Here is a 27440-nt window from a genome sequence, read left to right on the forward strand (position 1 = left end):
ATGAGTTGATTAATCAAGAGTCTTGTTACAGAAATGATCATAAAACATTAGAACCACAATAAATCATTATACTTTTATTTTCATACTTAAGTACATTTGAAGGTAAATTTAGTTTAGTACTTTAGTGGAGGTAAAGAGTATTTTTACTTTTACTACTACTTTTACTGGAGTAATATGTTACCTTGGATATCTCTACTTTAACTCAACTACATGGTTTGTGTACCTTGTCCACCACTTACATTAGACAAAATGAACTAGTGCATATTCATAATGAATTCATTAATGTATTACATGTAGGAATCAATTATTAATCACTCATGAAATAAGAGATGAATGAATGCTTTTTCATGTACCTGCACTATAATGTTTTTGGTACGGTAATGTGTTTATCAATCTGTTCATTCAGTGCAGGTAAACCTTATGAATCCAGCACATGACTTAGTGTTTAGCCAAAATGATTATTATTATGAATCCTCAGGAAAGTGAAGGGAGATTAGTTTATGCAAAAAACAAAACATAAAAGACTTTAATGTCTATACTGTATATTGTCTCTACTACTTGATGACTTAATGATATCGCATTATGTAATGTATGCTATAATGTACAGTACTGTGTGTTAACAAGAACGACCTATTAACAAGTCATTATAAACATCAATCTTCCACTTTATATACCAAATTGACATTAAAGCAGATGCAGTAAATGTAAACGCAGTTGAAAATACCCAGAAATTGTACAAATGTTTATTATTTGCCGTTTAATATTTCATTTACTGCTGCCTGTCCCATTTGAGAACATGACAGCGCCGGGTTTGTTTGGAACTATTGAGGGTTACATGAACCACGTGACCGCGTAGCGGCTAGTGATGGGTCGGTCGCGAACGATCCGGCTCTAAGAGCCGGCTCTTCAAAGTGAACGACGGGATCCGGCTCCTGATTGGGAGCCGATTCGTTTTTTTCCCGTTTTATTTTTTTCTGTCAAAGCCGCACGTGATTGGTCAAGATACGTGGTGGCGTTTGTGTGTTTACACTGAGCAGGAGGGGCGGGGTTACACACACACACACACACACACACACACAGACAGTGTGCACACGAACAGGAGGGAGAGAGAACTCAGCGCTTTACACAAGTCAAATCAAATCACTTTATTGTCAAGTCACATTAACACAGGTGTGAAAGGTGAGTGAAATGCTCAGGTGCTCAGTCCCTCACAGTTCCAATACACATTAATTACAAAAAATATACACATTAACTTACACAGGCAGACATTACATGCTGGAAAGGTGAGGAAAATGAGTGAGAGGAAACAGAGAAGTGCAGGCCCACTGGTGGGAGACCAAGTGTTCAGTCTACCCACATCTTATACATGTGATGGCACATAGACTGTGTATCTGTCTACTCAGAGAGAATCTATTTTAACAGGGCAGATCATAACAGAAAAGAGAAACAGGATCAGCCCATCAAAGATGAGCTCCTTGGTTTTTCTGAATGCTGATCTTCACTAAACTATCTTCTTTATGTTTTGCACATTTTCATTTATATTTTGCTGAGTGTGAGTGATGCTTCGTTGATGTTGTGTTGTTTCACTCTAGATGCTTGTTTATTTTGTTTTGTTTATTAGGATTTTAACGTCACGTTTTACACTTTGGTTACATTCATGACAGGAAAATTCACCTCACTTGCATGTCTTTGGACTGTGGGAGGAAACCGGAGCACCCGGAGGAAACCCACGCGGACACGGGAAAGACATGCAAACTCCACACAGAAAGGACCCGGGCTCTTCACCTGGGGATCGAACCCAGGACCTTCTTGCCGTGAGGCGACAGTGCCAACCACTTAGCCACCATGCCGTCCCACTCTAGATGCAAATTTACAAATAATATACACAATCGGATCTTTTTGTCTAATTGAGATGGGTTTTTGTTTTTGTATTTTATAATTTATTGTTGGAGCACTCTGTTCCATGTTGAGTATATAAATAAAGCAATTTAAATAATAAACATTTAATACAATGTTTTTTTTACATTAGTAATTCATTTTACATGTAATTTGGTAATAAATTAATTAATAAAGAGCCGGCTCTTTTTAGTGAGCCGAGCCAAAAGAACCGGCTCTCTAAAAGGAGCCGAAATTCTCATCACGAGTAGCGGCGAGATCAAGGAGTGTCGCAACTCTCTCTATCTACGGCTCTGGTCGTGGCTGGTGCCGTACCCGGTTTGACTCCATATCCAATAAGCACACGTTCTTGAGTTGACTGACATCTATTTAAGCCAATCCTGGAGCGTCTTACTTCGACGTTGTCCAATCGGCATCTTCTCTGGAGACAAATAACAAGCGGATTGTCAACGCTGTTTATAATGTCAGAGAAACATGGCTGCTTCCTTGGTTAGGTGGTTAAGGGGGCTGTATGTTTTATTCTTCACATGTCTCATCTCTGCTTCTGCTTTTCTAAATTTGGAGGAATTAAATGAGATGAAATATGGGATTCAAATTCTGCCCGACCCTGTTATTATGGGGCAGGTAAGTGTAAAATATGACTAGTTAGCAAGGGTGCAGGTTTGGGCTGCGTCTCAAACCGCACTCTACTGTACTTAATAGTATGATAAATTAGTGCACATCTGGTTGTTTCGCACGTATCTTGGCTTGCTGTTTAGGATGGTAGGATGTGATTAGGACAGTTTATGTGGTTAGGAACCTTCCAAGCAGGCTAGCATTGTGCTCGCTTTATAGCATGTTATTAAGATTAGGTAATGTTAAGAGTGGACAGTTTAAGTCAAACGTTTACATACATTTAGAAGGAACACGTTCACTGATCAGCCATAACATTAAAACCACCTCCTTGTTTCTACACTCACTGTCCATCTTATCAGCTCCACTTACCATATAGAAGCACTTTGTAGTTCTACAATTACTGACTGTTGTCCATTTGTTTCTCTACATACTTTTTAGCCTGCTTTCACCCTGTTCCTCAATGGCCAGGACCCCCACAGGACCACCACAGAGTAGGTATTATTTAGGTGGAGGATTATTCTCAGCACTGCAGTGACAAAGACATGGTGGTGGTGTGTTCGTGTGTGTTGTGCTGGTATGATTGGAAAAGACACAGCAGTGCTGCTGGAGTTTTTAAATACCGTGTCCACTCTATTAGACACTCCTACCTAGTTGGTCCACCTTGTAGATGTAAAGTCAGAGACGATCACTCATCTATTGCTGCTGTTTGAGTTGGTCATCTTCTAGACTTTCATCAGTGGTCACTGAACGCTGCCCCCAGGGCACTGTTGGCTAGTTATATTTTTGGTTGGTGGACTGTTCTCAGTCCAGCAGTGACAGTGAGGTGTTTAAAAACTCCAGCATTGCTGCTGTGCCTTATCCACTCATACCAGCACAACACACACTAACACACCACCACCATGTCAGTGTCACTGCAGTGCTGAGAATGATCCACCACCTAAATAATACCTGCTCTGTGGTGGTCCTGACCATTGAAGAACAAGGTAAAAGCAGGCTAAAACAGTATGTAGAAAAACAGATGGACTACAGTCAGTAATTGTAGAACTACAAAGTGCTTCTATAGGGAAAGTGGAGCTGATAACATGGACAGTGAGTGTAGAAACGACGTGGTTTCAATGTTATGGCTGATCGGTGTAGGTCATGGTCATTTTGTCATTTCAGTGATCTGCATAAGCTCCATGCTTTTCATTTGTTGTCTGTGTGATCAGCAACAAACCTTAAATGAGCTTCTAGTTTACATTGGAGATACTAAATTGTCCAAGACTGTGTTTGATATAACCTTGTGAACTGATGAACCTTATGAGTGACTACCGTTCCTTTCATGAATGTAACCAAAGTGTAAAACATGACGTTAAAATCCTAATAAACAAACACAAATTTCATCTGCCGTAATTGATGCAACTGTATTTTGATAACTTACTATTTAGTTATTTAAGTGTTGCCTCATTTTTTGCTCCTTGTTAATTGCTGTTCCTTTAACCTTATGGTGATTGTATTTAATTTACTTATTTTAAAATGTAAATGGAGTTTCTTTTTTATCCTATCCACACCCATTATTTGTTGTGGTTGTATCTGTTTTGTAACATGATTTGTTTAGCCACTTTCCTTTCATAAAACTTTGATGTAGGCTTGCATTCACAAACCCAAACAACTGAAATGAATATAAAGAGAATTTGGGTTACAGTTGCCTATAAAGATGAGTTAAGATCCATATGCTGGTTATTTTGTCAGATTGCACAACTACTGGTTTAGTAATAAATAACTAATTTATTGTTTTTTTTACCTCTTTTCTATTTTGACTACTCATCTTTCATCAGGTGGAAGATGTGATGTTGGTCTCCAACAAGTACAAGCAGCTGTATGAGTGCCGCTTGCCTGCGCAGGCTGTGAGGTTCCACCAGGATCCAGTTCCTGAACCGGACTCTCAGGGCTACAGCGGCCCTAGCATTCCTGAGCTCCTGAAGCCCATGCGGACTGCACCCTGCTTGATTAAGGTTGGCATTCTGCTTATTAGTCTTTCTTTTGCATATTAGCAGAACCTTCTTCTGATTATTAGCAGAACCTTTTTTTTTTTTATGCATTTTTCTCCCCATTTTTTTGTCTCCCGCTGCTGACAGACTCCAAATTTGCATCCAAGGAGAGCATGCCGCTGCCCACGCCTTCTTTACACGTGTACAGCCCTCCTCTTCTCGTCTTCGGGCGTGTCTTCTGCCAATCAGGGTCCTTACACAGCGTATGAAGACCCACCCACCCACATATAGTTCGGTCCCACCCTACGATGGCCGATACGATATTAGTATCTGCTGCAGGCACTGCCAATTATGCCTGCCAGATGGCGCCCAGCTGACCGGTGGCAACACCAAGCCTCAAACCCGGGAGTTCAGAAACTCGGTGCTGGTGCGTCAGCGGAATATCCTGCTGCGCCACCTGGGCGCCCAGAACCTTCTTCTGATTATAAGCAGAACCCTTTTCTGATTATTAGCAGAACCTTCTTCTGATTATTAGCAGAACCTTCTTCTGATTATTAGCAGAACCTTCTTCTGATTATTAGCAAAACCTTCTTCTGATTATTAGCAAAACCTTCTTCTGATTATTAGTCTAAAGTCAGCATGTCCTTTTTGCAAAGTCTTAAATTTAATTTATTCAAATTATCCTCCAGGCCACACAAGGATGGATAGGTGGTTGGGTACCTGTTGAGTATGGTTCTTTTCAAGGTTTCTTTCTGAAAATGTATTTATTCTTTTTTTTTTGCATTTTTCTCCCCATTTTTCCTCTTGATTTAGTGCATCCAATTTGTCTTTCACTGCTGGCAGACTCCAGATTTGCATCCAAGGAGAACTTGCCGCTGCCCACGCCTTCTTTACACGTGTACAGCCCTCCTCTTCTCTTCCGTGCTTCCCGAACCTTCTTCTGATTATTAGTCTCAAATCAGCACGTCGTCTTTGCAAAGTCTTAAATCTAATTTATTCAAATTCCCTCGGCTGCTTAAGTAGTCCAAAACACAGGACCTTTTTTTCTTTATTTACTTGAAAATGCTTCTGCCACAGACACATGTGATTAATAAGTGGATTAAACGTTCTCATGTGGTTTGTTGTGATGCATGTTTGTGTACTTGTTTTTTTTCTTCTCTGTGTGAAAGGAAACCAAGCTATGAGAAAAACGCTCCAAGTTAACAAACTCATCATCTGATTCTGACCAGAGCCAATGAACTATAGATGTGAATGTGACCTTAGAGGGATTTTAGACCTTCAGGCAAACATGCATAGTGCTCTTTTAATTTATTTTCACCTTTTAGAATAACTTCTTTAAAAATGTTATAGTTGGTTGATTAATAGATGAAGATCGTATAGAACAGATACCTTCATAACTGCCGATGGAAATACCTGTAGTAAACATGCTACACATTTTGTTAAACAGAATTTTGTTTAAATAACAAGGTCAAAAGTTATTGCACCATTCCTTTAATAACAGTTAGTTGTAAGTTGTCCAGGTCTTGATACAACAATGAACTTCCACACCATTAATCTACTACCACCATGTCTGATTGCTGGTGTAATGTTTACACTTATTTTGAGTATCACCATGGTTTTCTATATATTTACTGGTAATGTCAGTACCAAAGCTATTCTTAATTGAATTATTGTTAACGGGCAAGATTTTATTTTTGAATAATTAACATTGGTATGTTTTTATTATTCCATTGCAGACTAAAGACTGGTGGACCTATGAGTTCTGCTATGGTCAGCATATTAGACAGTACCACCTGGAAGGTACAGAATAATTAAAATATTAGATGGTTTACATTGTTTTTGGAATAAAACTGAGATCTAAAGTTTACAATAATTTACATTCACTTTTGAGCAACATCCTTGTCGTAGCAGTCTTGAGATTGCAATAATTTATATGAAATAACTAATTTCTGGGCGGCACAGCGAAAGGGTCCTGGGTTTGATTCCCAGGTGGAGCGGTTCGGGTCCTTTCGTGTTCTCCTCATGTCTGTGTTGGTTTCAACCTGGAGCTTTGGTCTCTAACCACAGTCCAAACACATGTAAGTTTGGTGAATTGGAGATACAAAATTTCCCATCATGTTTTTCAACACTGAATTTGAACTGATGAATCGTGTGTAACCTGTAACAACGTGTCCTGTCATTAATGGAACCGAAGTGTAAAACATGACGTTAAAAGCCTAACAAACAAACAAAAACTGAATTTTGTACCTAAACGATTGGAACACATCAGAATCAAAATCTTTACTGTTCACCAAGTACCAGATGTACAAGGAATTTCTTTTGGTGCAGGTGTCAACATACATACATCAAGTTAAATAGTAGAAAAGAAACACTATATATAAATATAGAATAAAAAATATAGCCGTGACATGAACAGTACAGCATCAGGCATTGTGCAATGAATGTACTGACAGACTTTAAGTAAAAAAAATAGAAAAGGTATATTATATATACAGTACGGTGCACTGACAGACTTTTAGTAGAAAGATTGTGCAATAAAGATTATTTACAGTAGGTAAGGTGCATATGTGCATTAACTGTATAAGGGAAAAATGTGGGAAGCGTGTGTGAAAAACCATGTGCATCTATTAAAACATTATTTTGATGAACATAAACTTACTTAGTGACCTGGGGCTTCTATTTTTTCCACTTTCCAAAAGCATTTTGTGTTTGTGTATCTGAAATGTACTGCTGCCCTGCCCAGGGTGTTTCCCATTGGTCTTTCCAGTTGCTGCCAGGCACACTGTGGAACATGATAAAGCAGTTTGAAAAAAACAAAAACAAATTGTATGTAAGATGAACATACTTTTACTTTATGACTTTACACCTCCTGCAGCATATGTAAGTTTTAGGCACTTAATGCATTGTAACTATGCTTATGTGACCCTGTTTATTCGTATGTGTTTGCAGATTCTGAGATTAAGGGTGATGTGCTTTTTCTTGGTAATTATGAGTCTGAATTTGACTGGGCCAATGAAACAGCTAAGGTGAGAAAGATGACAGAATATACCGTTTGATCTATAAGGTATATTATTACATTACTTATAGCATTTTTTCAGCATTAATCTTACACTTTCCTGCCCTTCTTTAGGCCACCAAGCAGCACAAGCTGAAGAGGTTTCATAGCCAGTCATATGTCAATGGTTCCAAGTGTGACCTGAACGGAAGTCCTAGAGAATCAGAAGTCAGGGTAAAAACACACTTTAGTTCACATGCAAGTGTATTTTAAAAACGACTTCAAACCTGGAAAGAAATTTGTGAACACCCGAAAATAAAATGACTTTTGTTTACATTTACATTTTAGGCATTCAGCAGACGCCTTTATCCAGAGCGACTTACATTACTGTGACAGTATACAGTTTAAGCAATTGAAGGTTAAGGGCCTTGCCAAAGGGCCCAAAAGCAGCAACCTGACAGTGGTGGGGCTTGAACCAGCGACCTTCTGATTACTAGTCCAGTTCCTTAACCACTAGGTCCCATAATTAAACAAAAATGTTTTTATTTTTACAAATCGCTTTATCCTCATCAGGGTTATGGTTTAGGTTCCACCAAGAAACACTAGTCGTGGCCGCACAAGTGGTGCAGCGGTACAAACACACGCTGGAACCAGAGCTGGGATCTCGAATACATCGAATCGAACCTTAGCTCTGCCTGCCGGGTGAGGCTGAGCAGCCACGTGAACAACGATTGGCCTGTTGTTCAGATATTGGCGGGACTAATCCGGATGGGGTAACTCTTCCATGACTGGTACAATTTCGACCTCTGCTGGCTGATTGATGGCACCTGCACGGAGATGAGAAAAGAGTGCTCTCAGGGTGTGTCTCTCCGTACACAACGCTGAGCTGCACTGCACTCGTCAAAGTGTAGGTGATAAGATGCATTCGGCATGCTGCCCATGTGTCGGAGGGGGCATGGGTTAGCTTCTGTTTCCTCAATCAGAGCAGGGATCGACATTGGTGGAGAGGAAGCATGACGCAATCGGGTAATTGGATGCGCTAAAAGGGAGAAAATGCATAAACAAAAAAACAATATATATATATAAAAAGAAACACTAGTCGCAAAGCAGGGATACCTTGGACAGCGCGCCAGTCTATCTGAGAACTTTGACCACCCCTGTAAAAGCGCATGGCTGGCCGATTAGTACCACTGAGATTCAAACCAAGAACTCAGACCAAGGCCCCACAATGGTTTTTGACGTCCTGTTTGGGGTGTGTTACTGCATTGCGCTCAGTGATTCTAGATAAACCAGACCCACTGCGACCTTGACCAGGATGGAGCATTGGTAAATCGTAAAGATGAATGAATGAATAAATGAATTATACCAGTGGTTCTCAAACTGTGGTACGCGTACCACTGGTGGTACGTGAAGCAGCATGAGGTGGTACGCCAGATAATCTCGGAAAAGTAATTACATGCACCGAAAAAAATAATAATTTAATAATTAAAAAAATGACACAAAATGTGGAAATTACTAATAAAATCTGTTTCAAAGTTCTTATAATTCTGTTTTAATAAAATCAGTTTCATTAAAACGAATGTGTTTTTAAAAATATTCGGGGCTATGCAGGCACCGTACTTCATTACGTCTATACTTCACGTTCGCGGTTTCCATCTCGAAATTTCAGAAAAGTTATCAGTAAAGTTATCAGTAGGTCTCTCGCTTTTATCAGAGCAGATCTGCGTTTGAATCTCACTGATCTCGTTCCTGACATCACAAGGCTGCTCCGCTAAACAGGCGCACTCACTGAAATGGTCAGTAACTGCAGATATACTAGTGATGAGTCGTTCGCGAACGATCCGATTCTATTGAACGGATCTTTGAAATGAACGAAAGGAACCAAGTCTTTTATTTCTGCGCAGTTCTAGACTGTAATCCACCCATTCAGCTTCGCATCAGAGGGAATTAATCGTAAATTGTAATAAGAGCTGTTTATTGTCGATATTCAAATCCGAAACACTTTCAGTATCACGGAGAGCGAGACACACACACACACACACACACACACACACACACACACACACACCGAGAGAGAGAGAGAGAGAGAGAGAGAGCTAGTAGTATAATGGCAAATAATTGAGAAATAAACTATAAACTTGTTTAATTGTGTTAAATCTGATTATTTCATGGCGCTTATGTTTTAAAGCAGAAACAAACACAGTCACATCTCTGCACAAGAGAGGATTGTTCTGAAACTTAATGCGATGCAACCACAGTACGTCTCTTCTCTGTAGTTTTTTTCCTTTTGAAGTAACTTTTTTTTCTCGTTTAAGTGTTGTTTGAATTAGGAATACATTTAAGACAAGGTAGCAAAATTTGATATTAATATCGGGGGTATCTTATAGTTTACCCAGTAGCGCCTCCCGAAGAACGAAGAGCCATTTCTTTGAACGGCTCTTTAAAATGAACCGAGCCAAAAGATCCGGCTCCCTTCAAGAAGCCATAATTCCCACCACTAATATATACACACACACCTAATTAATGTGTGCCATATGTGGTTCTGTGATGAGAAACATAGGTGGTACTTGGAAGTTTTGGTTTGATAATGGGTGGTACTTGGTCTAAAAAGTTTGAGAACCACTGAATTATACTATTCAAACATATCAGGGCAGTTGTAGCCTATCGATTAAGGTACTGGACTAGTAAGTAGAAGGTCGCTGGTTCAACCCACACCACTGCCAGGTTGCCACTGTTGGGCCCTTGAGCAAGGCTCTTAACCCTCAATTGCTTAGACTGTGTACTGTAAGTCACTTTGGATAAAAGCGTCTGCTAAATGCAGAAAATGTAAATGTAGAAAATCTTTATGATTTTGTCATTTTATTTCATGCTGCTCACAGTACCATGGATCACTTTTTCATGAATGGATAAAAAAAAAAAAATCATACAACACAATCGGCCTTTGGAATTTCAGGTAATGAATGAAATATGTGTGGATGTTGTAGACTGAATTTATGTGTCTCCTCCTCTCTTCAGTTTGTGTGTGAGGAAGGTTCCAGCGATTATATAGTCCGTGTGGACGAGCCTCAGTCCTGTCGCTATGTTCTCACCGTGCACACCTCACGTACATGCCAACACCCTCTCCTGCGCCCACCCACTTCTGCTAAGCCCCAGGGCATCGTGTGTCAGCCTGCTCTCAGTGCTCAGCAGTACATGGACTATGTCAAAGCTCAAGTCTGTAAGCGCACTTCCTAATACGACTGTTAACGAATGTCCTCGGTCATGTTGTCTTTTATAATTAGCATGCTATTAGGACTCACTGAAGTGATCTGTGCCATGTCTCCAGGCTTACCTTATTATGCTCTCATTCTTTTGCATGCTCATTTACTGTGTGTGTGTCTGTCTTCAGCTGACACCAAACGAAAAGTGGAGCAAATCTCAGAGGAGCTCAGGAGCCTGGACGAAATTTTGTCTGAAAAGAAAAGCGACAGTACAGAAAATGATGATAAAATAGTGGAGGAGCCTGTAGCACCCGCTGATGACCATGCTCCAGAGGGCGATGATAAAAGTCAGTGTACTTTTGTAATTTTGCTTTCTGTTCTCCTTTCTCTGCTTTCACTTCTTGTGTCTCAGATACTCCTTTTAAAAATAATAATACCTAATAATAGACTGAGCACCTGCACCTGCAGACGAATGATCTACTATGTGACCCCTATCATGGGCAGCTGAGGGGAAATATTCATTTACTTGTATTAAATATCTTGATTATCAGGGTGACTAAGTATAAAGTGGGTGAAGACGTGGCTGCAGGAAAAGTTGCTGGTGGTAAGGGTGGTGTGAAGGTAGCAGATTCAGGATGTGGTCAAAGAACAGCTAGAAATAGCTGGCACCAAGGCCAAATTAACTTCTAGCTAATTTGAATATAATGTAAAGACAACACAAATTATATTTTTATTTAATGTAGATATAGATTTATTTAAACCCTTTATCACCTATGTGAAAGGGTCATTTTAAGCCACATAAACCTAATAACTGGCTCTGCCCCTTTTGGTTGTAACAACTGATTTCCATACTAGCCATCTGCTTGCCTATGTAAAATTGAACCCAAAATTACCTTCTGTCCTTAGTGGTTAGTGATTTTTCTAGGTGCATTTTAAGCTTACAAAGCTAAAAAATACAACATTGGGATCAGGATGCTTCTTAGGTATTTCTATAACATTGCTGTAATTAATTGGTTTTGTTTCCTCCAAATATTTATCAGTTCTTAATCTGTTTGACAGATGCTATAGTTGAAGATGGTGAGTCAGTAAGTGAAGAGTTAGGAGATCAAGATTTCTGGGATGGCGTCACCAAACCAGACAGTACACAATCACAGAACCCTGAGCTACAAGTAAGTTCTAAACACTGCTGTCAGGGTTGACATGCATGCTTGAATGAAATACGTAGATGCATGAGGGGAATTATGCAACCACACGGTGGCAGTACATACCAGAGCATCACATATTCAAGACTTATTATGAAGAACCTGGGAGGATCTCTAACGCAGCTGTACTGGTTCAACACCAGTAAGCCTACACCATGTTAAATGAACATAATCATATTTTGTTTTTTAGGAGTCTGACGATGCACAAGATAGCCAGTCTGATGATAATGATGGTAAGAATAATTTACTACAATTACAGTTTTTCTACAATGTACTTAAAACATGGTACACAAACAGCATACACTGATCAGTCATAACATTAAAACCACCTCCTTGTTTTTACACTCACTGTCAATTTCATCGGCTCCACTTACCATATAGAAGCACTTTGTAGTTCTACAATTACTGACTGTAGTCCATCTGTTTCTCTGCATGCTTTGTTATCCCCCTTTCATGCTGTTCTTCAATGATCAGGACTTTCCCAGGACCACCACAGAGTAGGTATTTTTTAGGTGGTGGATCATTCTCAGCACTGCAGTGACACTGACATGGTGGTGGTGTGTTAGTGTGTGTTGTGCTGGTATGAGTGGATAAGACAGAGCAATGCTGATGGAGTTTTTAAACATCTCACTGTCACTGCTGTACTGAGAATAGTCCACCAACCAAAAATATCCAGCCAACAGCGCCCCGTGGGCAGCATCCTGTGTCCACTGATGAAGGTCTAGAAGATGACCAACTCAAACAGCAGCAATAGATGAGCGATCGTCTCTGACTTTCCATCTACAAGGTGGACCAACTAGGTAGGAGTGTCTAATAGAGTGGACAGTGAGTGGACACAGTATTTAAAAACTCCAGCAGCGTGACTGTTTCTGATCAACTCATAACAGCACAACACACACTAACACACCACCACCATGTCAGTGTCACTGCAGTGCTGAGAATCATCCACCACCTAAATTTATTACTTATTCTGTGGTGGTCCTGTGGGGGTCCTGACCACTGAAGAACACGGTGAAAGCAGGCTAAAAAAAATATACAGAGAAACAGATGGACTACAGTCAGTAATTGTAGAACTACAAAGTGCTTCTATTTGGTAAGTGGAGCTGATAAGATGGACAGTGAGTGTAGAATCAAGGAGGTGGTTTTAATGTTATGGCTGATCAGTGTAGGTTGCTTACATTCACCAGAACTGAATTGAGTACCATAAATGTAGATTTTAGTGTTTAATGTTTACCCATTATTTATTAATTATCATAAATATTAAAAATATCATAATTAAACTAAATACAAAATTGACGACATTTGTGAATTTTGGTCATTTATAGTTGTGCCATATATAAACTGCAAACCTATTCTTGTTTTTTTTCTGTCTAGTATTTGGTGATGGAAACTTTAATTTTAAAATCATTACTGACCCTGTAGACCTGATGAAGTTTGTGCAGCATCTCCGGGAAAGCAACAGAAAGGTTAGTGCCTGAAAGACTCTCAGTCCTACTTCATTTATACCACATCTGTCACATTGAAGAAATTTCAGCAGATGATCGTCTTTCAAATAATCATGATTTCCCATTTATTTTATTTTGTGTTTGTTTACTTTATGCTGCTAATGTTGAGGGGGTCTAAAGTCTTCCCGGTGTGACTGACTATTCATGTTAAGGCTGTCTTTAGTGACTGGTTTGTCTTTTATTCATCTGATTTAAAAGCACAATTCTCATTAGTACAGGAGTGTGAATAAAACATGACCCATTTTATGACCCTACCTAAGTTCAAGATTGTATATGATATGTAAAAATTATAAGAACACCATCAGTGTGTGCTAATATGGGATTCTATTCTGTACAGCAGTTAGGATTTGGGATGCGGCGATTATATATTTGAGTACAATATGCAAATTTAAAACACCCATGTGGCTGTCCCAAAACAACTAGGGTAGCCCAGAAGCTCCAAAATAACTACAGCATACTTACCAAGGTCTTTATTAAATATATGTGTACGTGTGGTGCGTGTACTCATTAATTATTTTAGTTACACCTATCATACAGATAAACTTTGTGGGTATACGGTTACTGACTGTAGCTTTTCTATTGAGATGCACCCCCACTGACCAGTTGATGATGATTGGTTTAAATGCTGTTTAAACTTACTGTCCTCTTTATTAGAAGCACTCCCTGATGCATTAGACACTTTCTGTACACAGGATGCTGTTGGCTTCGTAATTCCATATAACATCTGGTCAGTGGGTGTCCTGGGTTCCGTTCACTTGTTAAATAAGGTCCGCAAAGGGCAGGGGGAGGACGAAGTATACACACAATTGGGCTAGAGTCAGTAATTGTAGTCCAACTGTGTCTGTAGGACACCAGGCCAGGTCAGTAGCTCTACTGAGATTTGAACTCCAGGGCTCAAACTCTCTGCAGAGTTAAACTTGCGTATTAGAACGCCACCCAAACGCCCCAGATTACTTTTTATACAGACGCAAATTATCCAGGAACCCAAAGAGTTGTGAAGTTTTCATTGTGCCTATAAATTTACCCTACACTGATGTGTGTTATAGAATAAGGATGGAGATCTTAAAAACAAGAAGGAACAGTCTTCTCCATCGACGAGAGACACAGAGATAGAAAAGAAGCAGCAAAAAGAAAGGAGTGAAGGGGATGGAGATGAAGAGGAACAACTGCTTCAGGAGTTTGAAGAGGAAATAACTGATGTTTCTGTTCCCTCCTCCAAAATCGAGGAAATTAAAGAAGAGCTGCACAAAGAGTTTGACAACATCATAGAAGAGGTACTGTTTAATATTCATGTCAATATTTAGAAATGTAAATAATTCAGACCATACAGTCCCCCAAACCCCACTTGTAATATAACTTGTAAAAACTGGTACTCGTAATTTGTTGTTACTCACACTACATGAATCACTGATTATTTCCTACATGTTGGAGCATTAGTGACTTGGGAAATTGGGTTACTGAGTGTGGGTCCAATTAAACAACTAAAATAAAATAAAAAAGTATTTATTAATAAAACACATTTAAACCTGAAGTACTTGTACAAAGTAATACAGTTTTACAGAAAACATAATTGTGGCACATACAGTTTAAAACAATGTAAAAGCATCACAGTCGTTCAGAAAGATCAAAGGCTAACCAGGAAAAATAGGTTTTTAATCTAACTGTAAAAGTGGCAGTGGAAGGTGCAGACCTAATGTTCAGGGTTAAGCTGACCATGGCAGAGCCAAAACCAGTTCATCTAATGACCTTAAAATCCTGAAAGAAGTAAGGCAGCACAGATTTGTTTAAGGACTTTATTTATTGTATTAAGATTTTAATGTCATGTTTTACACCCTTTGGTTACATTCATTTACATTTTCAGCATTTAGCAGATGCTTATATCCAAAGCGACTTACAGTACTGTGACAGTATACAATCTAAGCAATTGAGGGTTAAGGGCCTTGCTCAAGGGCCCAACAGTTGCAACCTGGCAGAGGTGGGGCTAGAACCGGCAACCTTCTGAGTACTAGTCCAGTATCTTACCCACTAGGCTACAGCTGCCATTCATGACATGATAGGTAGTTACTGGGTACTCAAAATTTATTAGTTTAAGTTTAATGTCAAACACAGTCATGGACAATTTTGTATCTCCATTTCACCTCACTTGCACATCTTTGGACTGTGTGAGGAAACCGGAGCTCCTGGATGAAACCCAGACAAAGGGAGAACATGCAAACATCACACAGAAAGGACCTGGACCGCTCCACCTGGGAATTGAACCCATAACCTATTTGCTGTGAGGCGACAGTGCTACCCACAGGGCCATCGTGCTGCCCCCATTTAAAGACTTAAAAACAGGGGCTTTTGGGTGGCGTAGCGCTAAAACACGTTAGCCCACCTGTGCTGAGATCGCAAGCTATTTAGATAGAATCTCAGCTCTGCTGGCCAGGCCCCTACACACAGACATGACTGGTTAACGTCTGCGGGGTGGGAGACTCCTCATCACTGCTGCAGTTACAGCCTGCACGGAGACAGAGGATAATGGAGAGTAGTGCGTGACTCTCTATATGCTATTCTGATCCCGTGTAAACTCGTCTTGTGCAGGTGAAAAAAAATGTTGGCAACTGAACATGTATCAGAGGGGGCATGTGTTGGGTGCAGCCCTCCATGGTCAGGTTAGGGATGCACAGTGGTAAGGAGTGATCTGTCTGGGTAATAGAGATAATAGGAGTGTAAGAAATGGGTGTGTTCCAGTCATTTAGAAACAGATTCAATATTTTGATCTGCATTTGCATTGATTTCTGCAACTGCAAGTGTGTGTGTTTAATTTACTGCACTGTTGGTGGGTTTGTGCATTTTTCAGGCACAGCAGGAGTTGGAGACTGAAGGTCTTAAGGGGGAATTTGATCGCTCTCAGGCAACTCAGACTCTAGAAACCACTTTAGAAAAACTGCTGGATCGTCTTGAGGATAAGACAGGACGGGACACAGAGTCAGACTCAGGAACACATACAGACCAGCACAAAAATGCTCAAAGCCCCCCTGAGAGGAAGACCGGCTCAGCTCCTGAAGGCACCAGTAACATTCCCAAAACCCCAGGTAAATTATACAATGGACAAGTGGACAATTGGTCAGATATGTTCTTAAATGATTTTATCTGATGAAGTTTTGACCCCAGCCTGCATGACGTGCTCAAATAATGTCATGTCGAGATCTTATTGTTACAGAACAAAAGTTTTTCACATGGTTTTTAACTTTTCAGATCAGCATAACATTTTATAATCATCTCAGTATTTACTCACTCTAATTAGAATTCATTTTTTCATTTTCATCAACCGCTTTATCCTGGTCAAGGTTGCGGCAGGTTTCGGCTTAACCTGGAAACACTGGGCGCAAGGCAGGAATACCTGAATAGACCCATCACAGAGCTACATCACAATCCATCACAGAGCTACAGCCGTCCCCCCTCAGACATAGTCAGTGTCTGTGTAGACACCCGGCTGGCTGATAGCATCTCCCATCTCGGCTGCGGTGGGCTAGCACAATAGACCATTGTGCCACCCAAGTACCTAATTAGGATTCTGTTTCAGATTGTTGTTTTTTCTAATCATAGTCATTTCTAAATAATGATGCACTAACACTGTGTAATCAGATCAAAGCCTGAATGGCCAGGGTGTACTTTTAGCAAGGGTAACATGCCCCTTCCTCCTTTTGTGTTTCTTGTCACCTCAGCGCGGGAACTTGGCAGTGATGAGCAGGTAAAGATCAGGGTGACTAAGTATAAATTGGGTGGAGACGTGGCTGCAGGAGAAGTTGCTGGTGGTGAGGGTGGTGTGAAGGTGCAAGAACTAGGCGAAAGTGACCCCCAGTGGCAGCAGATTCAGGATGTGGTCAAAGAACAGCTAGAAAAAGCTGGCATCAAGGCCGAAGGTAGGCCAGAGCACACAGTAAATCCTGTGTGGTAATGGAGTTCAGCTTCAGTTTTTAACTGAGCTTTTGACTTGGCATATTTCTTACTAATTCTGGCTTTCCTTTCTGATTGGTATGTTTTAAATCACTTAATGAGTGGGTTCTTTGCTGGGCAAGTTGTGGTGTGTGGGGTGTTCTAGCATTCAGCACTGTTTGCTTGGTGATGGGTGTAGTGTGGATTAAAATCAATGGAATTTATGTTGCCTTTTGATTTATAATTCTATTTAAAGCTATTTCTATTTCTTATTTTCCTAAATTTAAACTACTTCTTCTTCTACATGTTGTTTTCTGTTTGTTTCATAATTTTTAGATTTTTCTCCCAATCTAGTCATTTCCTGTTCCTGTCTATGACTCTGTTGCTGCTTGCACAACTACCTGTCTGATCAAGGAGAGCAGGATCACCACACGCCCCCTTCGAACCATGTGCTATCCAACCTTGAGTTCCCACACAGTGCTATATAATGTACAGAGAGCCATGCTAAGCTGTGTATGGCCCTCCCACCCTCAGACATAGCTAACAACGTCTGTGTAGGGCCAAATTGTAATGGCTAGACGACTGGGTCAGAGCATCTCCAAAACTGCAGCTCTTGTGGAGTGTTCCCGGTCTGCAGTGGTCAGTATTTATCAAAAGTGGCAAACCGGCGACAGGGTCATGGGCCAAGGCTCATTGATGCATGTTGGGAGCAAAGGCTGGTCCGATCCAACAGACGAGCTACTGTAGCTCAGATTGCTGAAGAAGTTAATGCTGGTTCTGATAGAAAGGTGTCAGAATACACAGTGCATCACATTGGTTGCGTATGGGGCTGCATAGCTGCAGACCAGTCAGGGTGCCCATGCCGACCCCTGTCCACCACCGAAAGCGTCAACAACGGGCATGTGAGCATCAGAACTAGACCACAGAGCAGTGGAAGAAGGTGGCCTGGTCTGATTTCACGTTTTCTTTTACATCACGTGGATGGCTGGGTGCATGTGCATTGCTTACCTGGTGAACACATGGCACCAGGATGCACTATGGGAAGAAGGCAAGTGTGATGCTTTGGGCAATGTTCTGCTGGGAAACCTTGGGTTCTGCCATCCATCTGGATGTTACTTTGACACGTACCACCTACAGAAGCTACCTAACTTGTGAACATTCAGTTCTAATTGTCTATAATTTTGATGTTAATTTTTAATGTACCTGGAAACAACGTGTACTGTAGTATTGTACTACCCTCATTTCAGTTCATAATTTTGCATGGTTCTAGACTGTCATTAAGCATTTAAACTATTCCTAATCATTTTCTTACCTATCATTCTTTATTTCCACTCACTTGCCTGGCCTATTTCCTTTATTCTTTCACTGCGATGTGTTTGCATTTGTTGTGTTTGTGTAGATAGAGGGTACGTCAACAGCAATTACAAGTCTGTACTTTTTCTGCACTGAGCATGGATCACAACTCATGGAACGTGTAGTAAAGGTGCCGATGAAACTGTGTGTAATGAAATGCAATCATTAGCTTTTATGTTTTTTTGTGTTTCAGGCAAGATTGAAGTAAAGATTTTAACACGTAAAACAGCAGAGGACGCTGGAGACCAGTGGCTAAGTGAAGAGGATACCAAATCTTTTAGAGAACTACTCATAAATTTATTGGTATGGACACACAATCTCTGATGGCCACACCAACATTTTGAATCAATTTTGTGTATGATTTGCATCTACTTTGCATAAAATTGCCTTCGCTGTCTAGTACACGAGTTTTCTTACATAAGTCAACAACAGAAGTACATTTATTCCAAGATTCTCAGTCTGTACGACGAACCATATGTTCTTTCTGTAGCAGCAAGTAAGATTCTCAGTCTGTACGACGAACCATACGTTCTTTCTGTAGCAGCGAGTAAGATTCTCAGTCTGTACGACGAACCATACGTTCTTTCTGTAGCAGCGAGCAAGATTCTCAGTCTGTACGGTGAACCCTACGTTCTTTCTTTAGCAGCGAGTAAGATTCTCAGTCTGTACGACGAACCATACGTTCTTTCTGTAGCAGCGAGCAAGATTCTCAGTCTGTACGACGAACCATACGTTCTTTCTGTAGCAGCGAGCAAGATTCTCAGTCTGTACGGCGAACCCTACGTTCTTTCTTTAGCAGCGAGTAAGATTCTCAGTCTGTACGGCGAACCCTACGTTCTTTCTGTAACAGCGAGCAAGATTCTCAGTCTGTACGACGAACCCTACGTTCTTTCTGTAGCAGCGAGCAAGATTCTCAGTCTGTACGACGAACCATACGTTCTTTCTATAGCAGCGAGTAAGATTCTCAGTCTGTACGGCGAACCATACGTTCTTTCTTTAGCAGCGAGTAAGATTCTCAGTCTGTACGGCGAACCCTACGTTCTTTCTTTAGCAGCGAGTAAGATTCTCAGTCTGTACAACGAACCCTACATTCTTTCTTTAGCAGCGAGCAAGATTCTCAGTCTGTACGACGAACCATACGTTCTTTCTGTAGCAGCGAGCAAGATTCTCAGTCTGTACAACGAACCATACGTTCTTTCTATAGCAGCGAGTAAGATTCTCAGTCTGTACGACGAACCATACGTTCTTTCTATAGCAGCGAGTAAGATTCTCAGTCTGTACGACGAACCATACGTTCTTTCTATAGCAGCGAGTAAGATTCTCAGTCTGTACGACGAACCCTACATTCTTTTTTTAGCAGCGAGCAAGATTCTCAGTCTGTACAACGAACCCTACGTTCTTTCTGTAGCAGCGAGCAAGATTCTCAGTCTGTACGACGAACCATACGTTCTTTCTTTAGCAGCGAGTAAGATTCTCAGTCTGTACGGCGAACCCTACGTTCTTTCTTTAGCAGCGAGTAAGATTCTCAGTCTGTATGACGAACCATACGTTCTTTCTGTAGCAGCGAGTAAGATTCTCAGTCTGTACGATTATTCTCAGTCTGTACGACGAACCCTACGTTCTTTCTTTAGCAGCGAGTAAGATTCTCAGTCTGTACGACGAACCATACGTTCTTTCTATAGCAGCGAGTAAGATTCTCAGTCTGTACGATTATTCTCAGTCTGTACGACGAACCCTACGTTCTTTCTTTAGCAGCGAGTAAGATTCTCAGTCTGTACGACGAACCATACGTTCTTTCTGTAGCAGCGAGCAAGATTCTCAGTCTGTACGACGAACCATACGTTCTTTCTTTAGCAGCGAGTAAGATTCTCAGTCTGTACGATTATTCTCAGTCTGTACGACGAACCCTACGTTCTTTCTATAGCAGCGAGTAAGATTCTCAGTCTGTACGACGAACCCTACGTTCTTTCTGTAGCAGCGAGCAAGATTCTCAGTCTGTACGACGAACCATACGTTCTTTCTTTAGCAGCGAGTAAGATTCTCAGTCTGTACGGCGAACCCTACGTTCTTTCTGTAGCAGCGAGCAAGATTCTCAGTCTGTACGACGAACCATACGTTCTTTCTTTAGCAGCGAGTAAGATTCTCAGTCTGTACGATTATTCTCAGTCTGTACGACGAACCCTATGTTCTTTCTTTAGCAGCGAGTAAGATTCTCAGTCTGTACGACGAACCCTACGTTCTTTCTGTAGCAGCGAGCAAGATTCTCAGTCTGTACGACGAACCATACGTTCTTTCTTTAGCAGCGAGTAAGATTCTCAGTCTGTACGGCGAACCCTACGTTCTTTCTTTAGCAGCGAGTAAGATTCTCAGTCTGTACGACGAACCCTACGTTCTTTCTGTAGCAGCGAGCAAGATTCTCAGTCTGTATGACGAACCCTACATTCTTTCTGTAGCAGCGAGCAAGATTCTCAGTCTGTACGACGAACCATACGTTCTTTCTTTAGCAGCGAGTAAGATTCTCAGTCTGTACGGCGAACCCTACGTTCTTTCTTTAGCAGCGAGTAAGATTCTCAGTCTGTACGACGAACCCTACGTTCTTTCTGTAGCAGCGAGCAAGATTCTCAGTCTGTATGACGAACCATACATTCTTTCTATAGCAGCGAGTAAGATTCTCAGTCTGTACGATTATTCTCAGTCTGTACGACGAACCCTACATTCTTTCTTTAGCAGCGAGTAAGATTCTCAGTCTGTACGACGAACCATACATTCTTTCTGTAGCAGCGAGCAAGATTCTCAGTCTGTACGACGAACCATACGTTCTTTCTTTAGCAGCGAGTAAGATTCTCAGTCTGTACGACGAACCATACGTTCTTTCTATAGCAGCGAGTAAGATTCTCAGTCTGTACGACGAACCATACGTTCTTTCTATAGCAGCGAGTAAGATTCTCAGTCTGTATGACGAACCATACATTCTTTCTATAGCAGCGAGTAAGATTCTCAGTCTGTACGATTATTCTCAGTCTGTACGACGAACCCTACGTTCTTTCTTTAGCAGCGAGTAAGATTCTCAGTCTGTACGACGAACCCTACATTCTTTCTGTAGCAGCGAGCAAGATTCTCAGTCTGTACGACGAACCATACGTTCTTTCTTTAGCAGCGAGTAAGATTCTCAGTCTGTACGGCGAACCATACGTTCTTTCTGTAGCAGCGAGCAAGATTCTCAGTCTGTACGACGAACCATACATTCTTTCTGTAGCAGCGAGCAAGATTCTCAGTCTGTACGGCGAACCATACGTTGTTTCTGTAGCAGCGAGTAAGATTCTCAGTCTGTACGACGAACCCTACGTTCTTTCTGTAGCAGCGAGTAAGATTCTCAGTCTGTACGGCGAACCATACGTTGTTTCTGTAGCAGCGAGTAAGATTCTCAGTCTGTACGGCGAACCCTACATTCTTTCTGTAGCAGCGAGCAAGATTCTCAGTCTGTACGGCGAACCCTACGTTCTTTCTGTAGCAGCGAGTAAGATTCTCAGTCTGTACGGCAAACCATACGTTGTTTCTGTAGCAGCGAGTAAGATTCTCAGTCTGTACGACGAACCATACGTTCTTTCTGTAGCAGCGAGTAAGATTCTCAGTCTGTACGACGAACCCTACGTTCTTTCTGTAGCAGCGAGTAAGATTCTCAGTCTGTACGACGAACCATACGTTCTTTCTGTAGCAGCGAGTAAGATTCTCAGTCTGTACGACGAACCCTACGTTCTTTCTGTAGCAGCGAGCAAGATTCTCAGTCTGTACGACGAACCCTACGTTCTTTCTGTAGCAGCGAGTAAGATTCTCAGTCTGTACGGTGAACCCTACGTTCTTTCTGTAGCAGCGAGTAAGATTCTCAGTCTGTACGGTGAACCCTACGTTCTTTCTGTAGCAGCGAGCAAGATTCTCAGTCTGTATGACGAACCCTACGTTCTTTCTGTAGCAGCGAGCAAGATTCTCAGTCTGTATGACGAACCCTACGTTCTTTCTGTAGCAGCGAGCAAGATTCTCAGTCTGTATGACGAACCCTACGTTCTTTCTTTAGCAGCGAGTAAGATTCTCAGTCTGTACGGCGAACCATACGTTCTTTCTGTAGCAGCGAGTAAGATTCTCAGTCTGTATGACGAACCCTACGTTCTTTCTTTAGCAGCGAGTAAGATTCTCAGTCTGTACGGCGAACCCTACGTTCTTTCTGTAGCAGCGAGCAAGATTCTCAGTCTGTATGACGAACCCTACGTTCTTTCTTTAGCAGCGAGTAAGATTCTCAGTCTGTACGGCGAACCATACGTTCTTTCTGTAGCAGCGAGTAAGATTCTCAGTCTGTACGACGAACCATACGTTCTTTCTGTAGCAGCGAGTAAGATTCTCAGTCTGTACGACGAACCCTACGTTCTTTCTGTAGCAGCGAGCAAGATTCTCAGTCTGTATGACGAACCCTACGTTCTTTCTGTAGCAGCGAGCAAGATTCTCAGTCTGTATGACGAACCCTACGTTCTTTCTGTAGCAGCGAGCAAGATTCTCAGTCTGTATGACGAACCATACGTTCTTTCTGTAGCAGAGAGTAAGATTCTCAGTCTGTACGACGAACCCTACGTTCTTTCTGTAGCAGCGAGTAAGATTCTCAGTCTGTACGACGAACCATACGTTCTTTCTGTAGCAGAGAGTAAGATTCTCAGTCTGTACGACGAACCCTACGTTCTTTCTTTAGCAGCGAGCAAGATTCTCAGTCTGTATGACGAACCCTACGTTCTTTCTTTAGCAGCGAGCAAGATTCTCAGTCTGTACGACGAACCCTACGTTCTTTCTTTAGCAGCGAGCAAGATTCTCAGTCTGTACGACGAACCCTACGTTCTTTCTTTAGCAGCGAGCAAGATTCTCAGTCTGTATGACGAACCATACGTTCTTTCTGTAGCAGCGAGTAAGATTCTCAGTCTGTACGACGAACCCTACGTTCTTTCTTTAGCAGCGAGCAAGATTCTCAGTCTGTACGACGAACCCTACGTTCTTTCTTTAGCAGCGAGCAAGATTCTCAGTCTGTATGACGAACCATACGTTCTTTCTGTAGCAGCAAGATTCTCAGTCTGTATGACTCTTTGTTTGTCATCGATCTTTTTTTGCTATTGCCTTTCTCCCATTTTCTCCCAATTTAGCGTAGCCAAAAGAGGGTATATTTGCCTGACACATGTTCTATCAGCGCGCTCAGCAGTGCGTATATGTTGCCCATACGTTGGTGGATTTGCGCTTGAGGCCAGTTTTGCACACTGATCTCCGCCTTCCTCCACTTCTGTACAGGTTCCTCAGGCTACTAACCGGGGTCCTTAGTCACGCAGAAGACCCCACCCCCTTTTTAGTCTGGCTTTTTCCCACACAGCAGACTATTGGCCAATTTTGTCTGCTGCTGGCACTGCCTGTGGTGCCTGCTGGGGGCTTTCGGCCGACCACTAGCGAGCTGAGATTTTAATGCCTAGTTCACACTACACGACTTTTGCCGGCGTCGACGCTAGATTTGCCGGCTCGGGAGCGACTTGGCGTTTGCTCGGCGATCGAAACTCGGCTCTCAATCGCTATGTGTGAACTACTCAACAACTCGAGAAAGAGCGATATCTAGCTTGTCAAATATCTGGATCCGAGTTGGCCGACTGGCAACGAGTGCTATGTTGAACAGCCAATGAGAATGCAAGATACAGGGTGAAGGGAAATGCAGGGGAGGAGTTGTAAAAAGGTGGGACAGGGGCATAATATAGTTTATATCAGAATACATTGGCACATACAGTATTTCTGACCTCATCATTGTCTACAAAACACAATACCGGGCGGCACGGTGGCTAAGTGGGTAGCACTGTCGCCTCACAGCAAGAAGGTCCTGGGTTCGATCCCCAGGTGGGGAGGTCCGAGTCCTTTCTGTGTGGAGTTTGCATGTTCTCCCCGTGTCCGAGTGGGTTTCCTCCGGGCGCTCCGGTTTCCTCCCACAGTCCAAAGACATGCCAATGAGGTGAATTGGAGACACTAAATTGTCCAGGACTGTGTTCAATATAACCTTGTGAACTGATGAATCTTGTGTAATGAGTGACTACTGTTTCTGTCATGAATGTAACCAAAGTGTAAAACATGACGTTAAAATCCTAATAAACAAACAAACAAAACACAATACCAACGTTACGTTGCAAAAAAATATTTATTAACCTTCAGCTCACTATAGAACAATCCATGCTGGTCGCGTAGCCAAATCCACTCAGATTCATTTTTTTTTCTACTTGATTTTACGCTGCACATCAGCGCACAAACTTTGATCACTCGCTACTTGTTGATGTGCATTTTTGGACTTGGTATCATTAAACCCCTCGTAAATGTAGTTTGGGAGACCAGAGAAGCTCGTCTGCGATTCCGGTTGGTGATAGATGGTGTAGTGTGAAACCCCCTATCGCTGATCAGTCGTGTAGTGTGAAAGCCACACGGACTTGAAAGACTCCCGGTTACAAGAGATCCAGTCGTGTAGTGTGAACTGTACAGCGACCTGATGAATTTGGCATAACTCGGAGAGTTCAGAATCCCAGCACTGGTGTGCTAGCTAAATATCTTGCTGCAACACCTGGGCACCCTCTTCGTGGAATTTGTGAACCAATTTTGTAAAACTTGAACACTGGATTTAAATAGACCTTTAGGGAACCAGGTGTCTGTCATGTAAGCAGCCATAGAAGCTAACATGACGTTAACCCAAACAAAACAAAACAAAAATCTTTATTGACTGTCTCTTCTGCCTGACACTGACATGTTTATTTTTCTGTACTTGTTTATATAGACCGGAGGGACAGAAGAAGTCTACAAGGAGCAGAAGAGACAGCAGGAACTGGAGAACAATTACAAATTTGTTTGGGGAGAGAAGCAAGATGACAGTCAGTCCACTGGAACAAGTGATTCTGATGAACTGGATTTCTAAGACTCTTTTTCATATACATGAACATTGAACTGTTTGATTGCTGTACTGCCTTGCTGGGACTGCACTGCACTTGGGAAGTTTATTTGCCATCTTATCTGAAGTCATATGAAACCTGAGAGCATTCAGTCACGTGGGAGTAGCTTGCATATTTAAAGCACCTCTGAACAATTAGAGTTTGGGATGAATACACGCAAACATATTGGTACCTCAACAGTCATGGAGGGTGTTACAGTTTCTTTTTATTGCTGCCTACTCAATACAAAACTTAATCCGACAATATACAAATAAACCCCACAGCACAATTTAGAGGAACAACAAGAGGAAATGTTCACTGACAGCAAACATATTTATTACCAGCTATTTCATTAAGGAAAGTGGGAGGAAAAACTGATTTGGCAGATTTCATACTGCGATTAGAGAAATGGGTACAAACGATGACTTTTGGCACAGCACAGCTTGCTTTTTTACATTGTCACTCCAGTGATTACTGCCCATATATAAATAAACATGGTTTAAATGAATAAACTCACTGCTAAATAACTTAGTTAGATTGATGTTATTTTATTTTAGACGTGTGCATGTTGTAATTCTTTATTCACTTGGGTTGGGTTGCCAGGAATGCACTGTATAATGATGATGTTCAGTCAGTGCACACCCTTAATACGCTCCATTTATTTGCAAAGCAACAACTTGCAGTTTAAAATGCAGGAGAAGCTTAAGTTCATTTAATTTGCAAGTCTGACTCAAGTTTTGTGTTCAAGCCTTTGCGATGTCACCAACCTGGCTGGGTGTTCAACTGCTGTAATTGCCCAAGTCTGAGAGAAGAAACGCCAGATGGGAAGTCAACTTGCTACAGCAAAAGTGACTCTTACTGTCCGGTTGAGATTCCGTCATGAGTGAAAGTAGCATGGTCCTTCATACGGCACTCAGGTGATGCAACGGTAATGTATGCAAGCTCACTGCTGATGAGGTTTAAATTTCAGAGGGGACGGCAAGGTGGGTAGCACTGTCGCCTCACAGCAAGAAGGTCCTGGGTTCAATCCCCAGGTGGGGCGGCCCAGGTCCTTTCTGTGTGGAGTTTGCATGTTCTCCCAGTGTCTGTGTGGGTTTCTTCAGGAAGCTCCAGTTCCTTCCCACAGTCCAAAGACGTGCAAGTGAGGTGAATTGAAGATACAAAATTGTCCATGACTGTGTTTGACAGTAAAATTGTGAACTGATAAATCTTGTGTAATGAGTAACTACCGTTTCTGTCATGAATGTAACCTAAGTGTAAAACATGACGTTAAAATACTTAAAAATAAATAAATAAAATGAATCTCTGAGGTGTTATCGGCCGGTTGGGCATCTGCATGGACATGATTAGCTATTGACCCAGGGTGGGTAGCCAATAAAGCCTAGCTATTTAGAGGTGCACTTTTCAGTGCACTGTCAGTGCCGGCACCAAACCCAGACCCAGATAAATATAAGAGGGTTGCGTCAGGAAGGGCATCTGGCTTGAACACTGTGACGAATCTGGTATACCCTCTGGTGACTTCTAAATACGGAAGTGATCTCCATACGTGCTGCAACTCTCTGTAAGGATTCACCTCTGGCTGGTGTAAAGAAGCAGTCAGTTGGTATCAGACAGTGTGAGTATCATGCACCTGGTGAGGTATTTCCAAATTGGGATATTTCAGTTTTTAAGCAGGTCATTGTTTTTTACCTGCAATATAATTTGATATGTTTGATAAGACATAAATTTACATTGTGACAACAAATTAAAACATTGTTAATAACAGTGAAAATGTAGCTGTAAGAATTTTCTTTGCTGGATTTTTTT

The 27440-nt window shown here is 41.6% G+C and overlaps 1 protein-coding gene across 1 annotated transcript; it reads left to right on the forward strand.

Annotated features, from left to right (window-relative positions):
* The first annotated feature begins 2370 nt into the window (after positions 1 to 2370).
* Positions 2371 to 26165, forward strand: os9 (OS9 endoplasmic reticulum lectin). The gene is made up of 15 exons (XM_062997954.1): positions 2371 to 2520; positions 4329 to 4505; positions 6218 to 6281; positions 7431 to 7507; positions 7612 to 7710; positions 10492 to 10693; positions 10865 to 11023; positions 11736 to 11845; positions 12069 to 12111; positions 13253 to 13344; positions 14430 to 14657; positions 16226 to 16460; positions 17094 to 17291; positions 18851 to 18960; positions 25484 to 26165. Exons 1-15 carry the CDS (start codon positions 2371 to 2373, stop codon positions 25619 to 25621), a joined length of 2082 nt encoding a protein of 693 aa, XP_062854024.1. The 3' UTR covers positions 25622 to 26165.
* Positions 26166 to 27440: the final 1275 nt, after the last annotated feature.

Source organism: Trichomycterus rosablanca, chromosome 6, assembly GCF_030014385.1.
Source record: "Trichomycterus rosablanca isolate fTriRos1 chromosome 6, fTriRos1.hap1, whole genome shotgun sequence".
In the NCBI taxonomy this organism is placed as follows: domain Eukaryota; kingdom Metazoa; phylum Chordata; class Actinopteri; order Siluriformes; family Trichomycteridae; genus Trichomycterus; species Trichomycterus rosablanca.

What these genes read in the sequence shown, in the direction of transcription:
- os9 (XM_062997954.1), top strand. Translation starts at nt 2,371, where the DNA reads ATGGCTGCTTCCTTGGTTAGGTGGTTAAGGGGGCTGTATGTTTTATTC. An exon ending in CTATGTCAAAGCTCAAGTCT is followed by an intron (nt 10,694 to 10,864) that starts GTAAGCGCACTT and finishes GTCTGTCTTCAG; the next exon opens with CTGACACCAAACGAAAAGTG. An exon ending in AGCTGGCATCAAGGCCGAAG is followed by an intron (nt 17,292 to 18,850) that starts GTAGGCCAGAGC and finishes TTTGTGTTTCAG; the next exon opens with GCAAGATTGAAGTAAAGATT.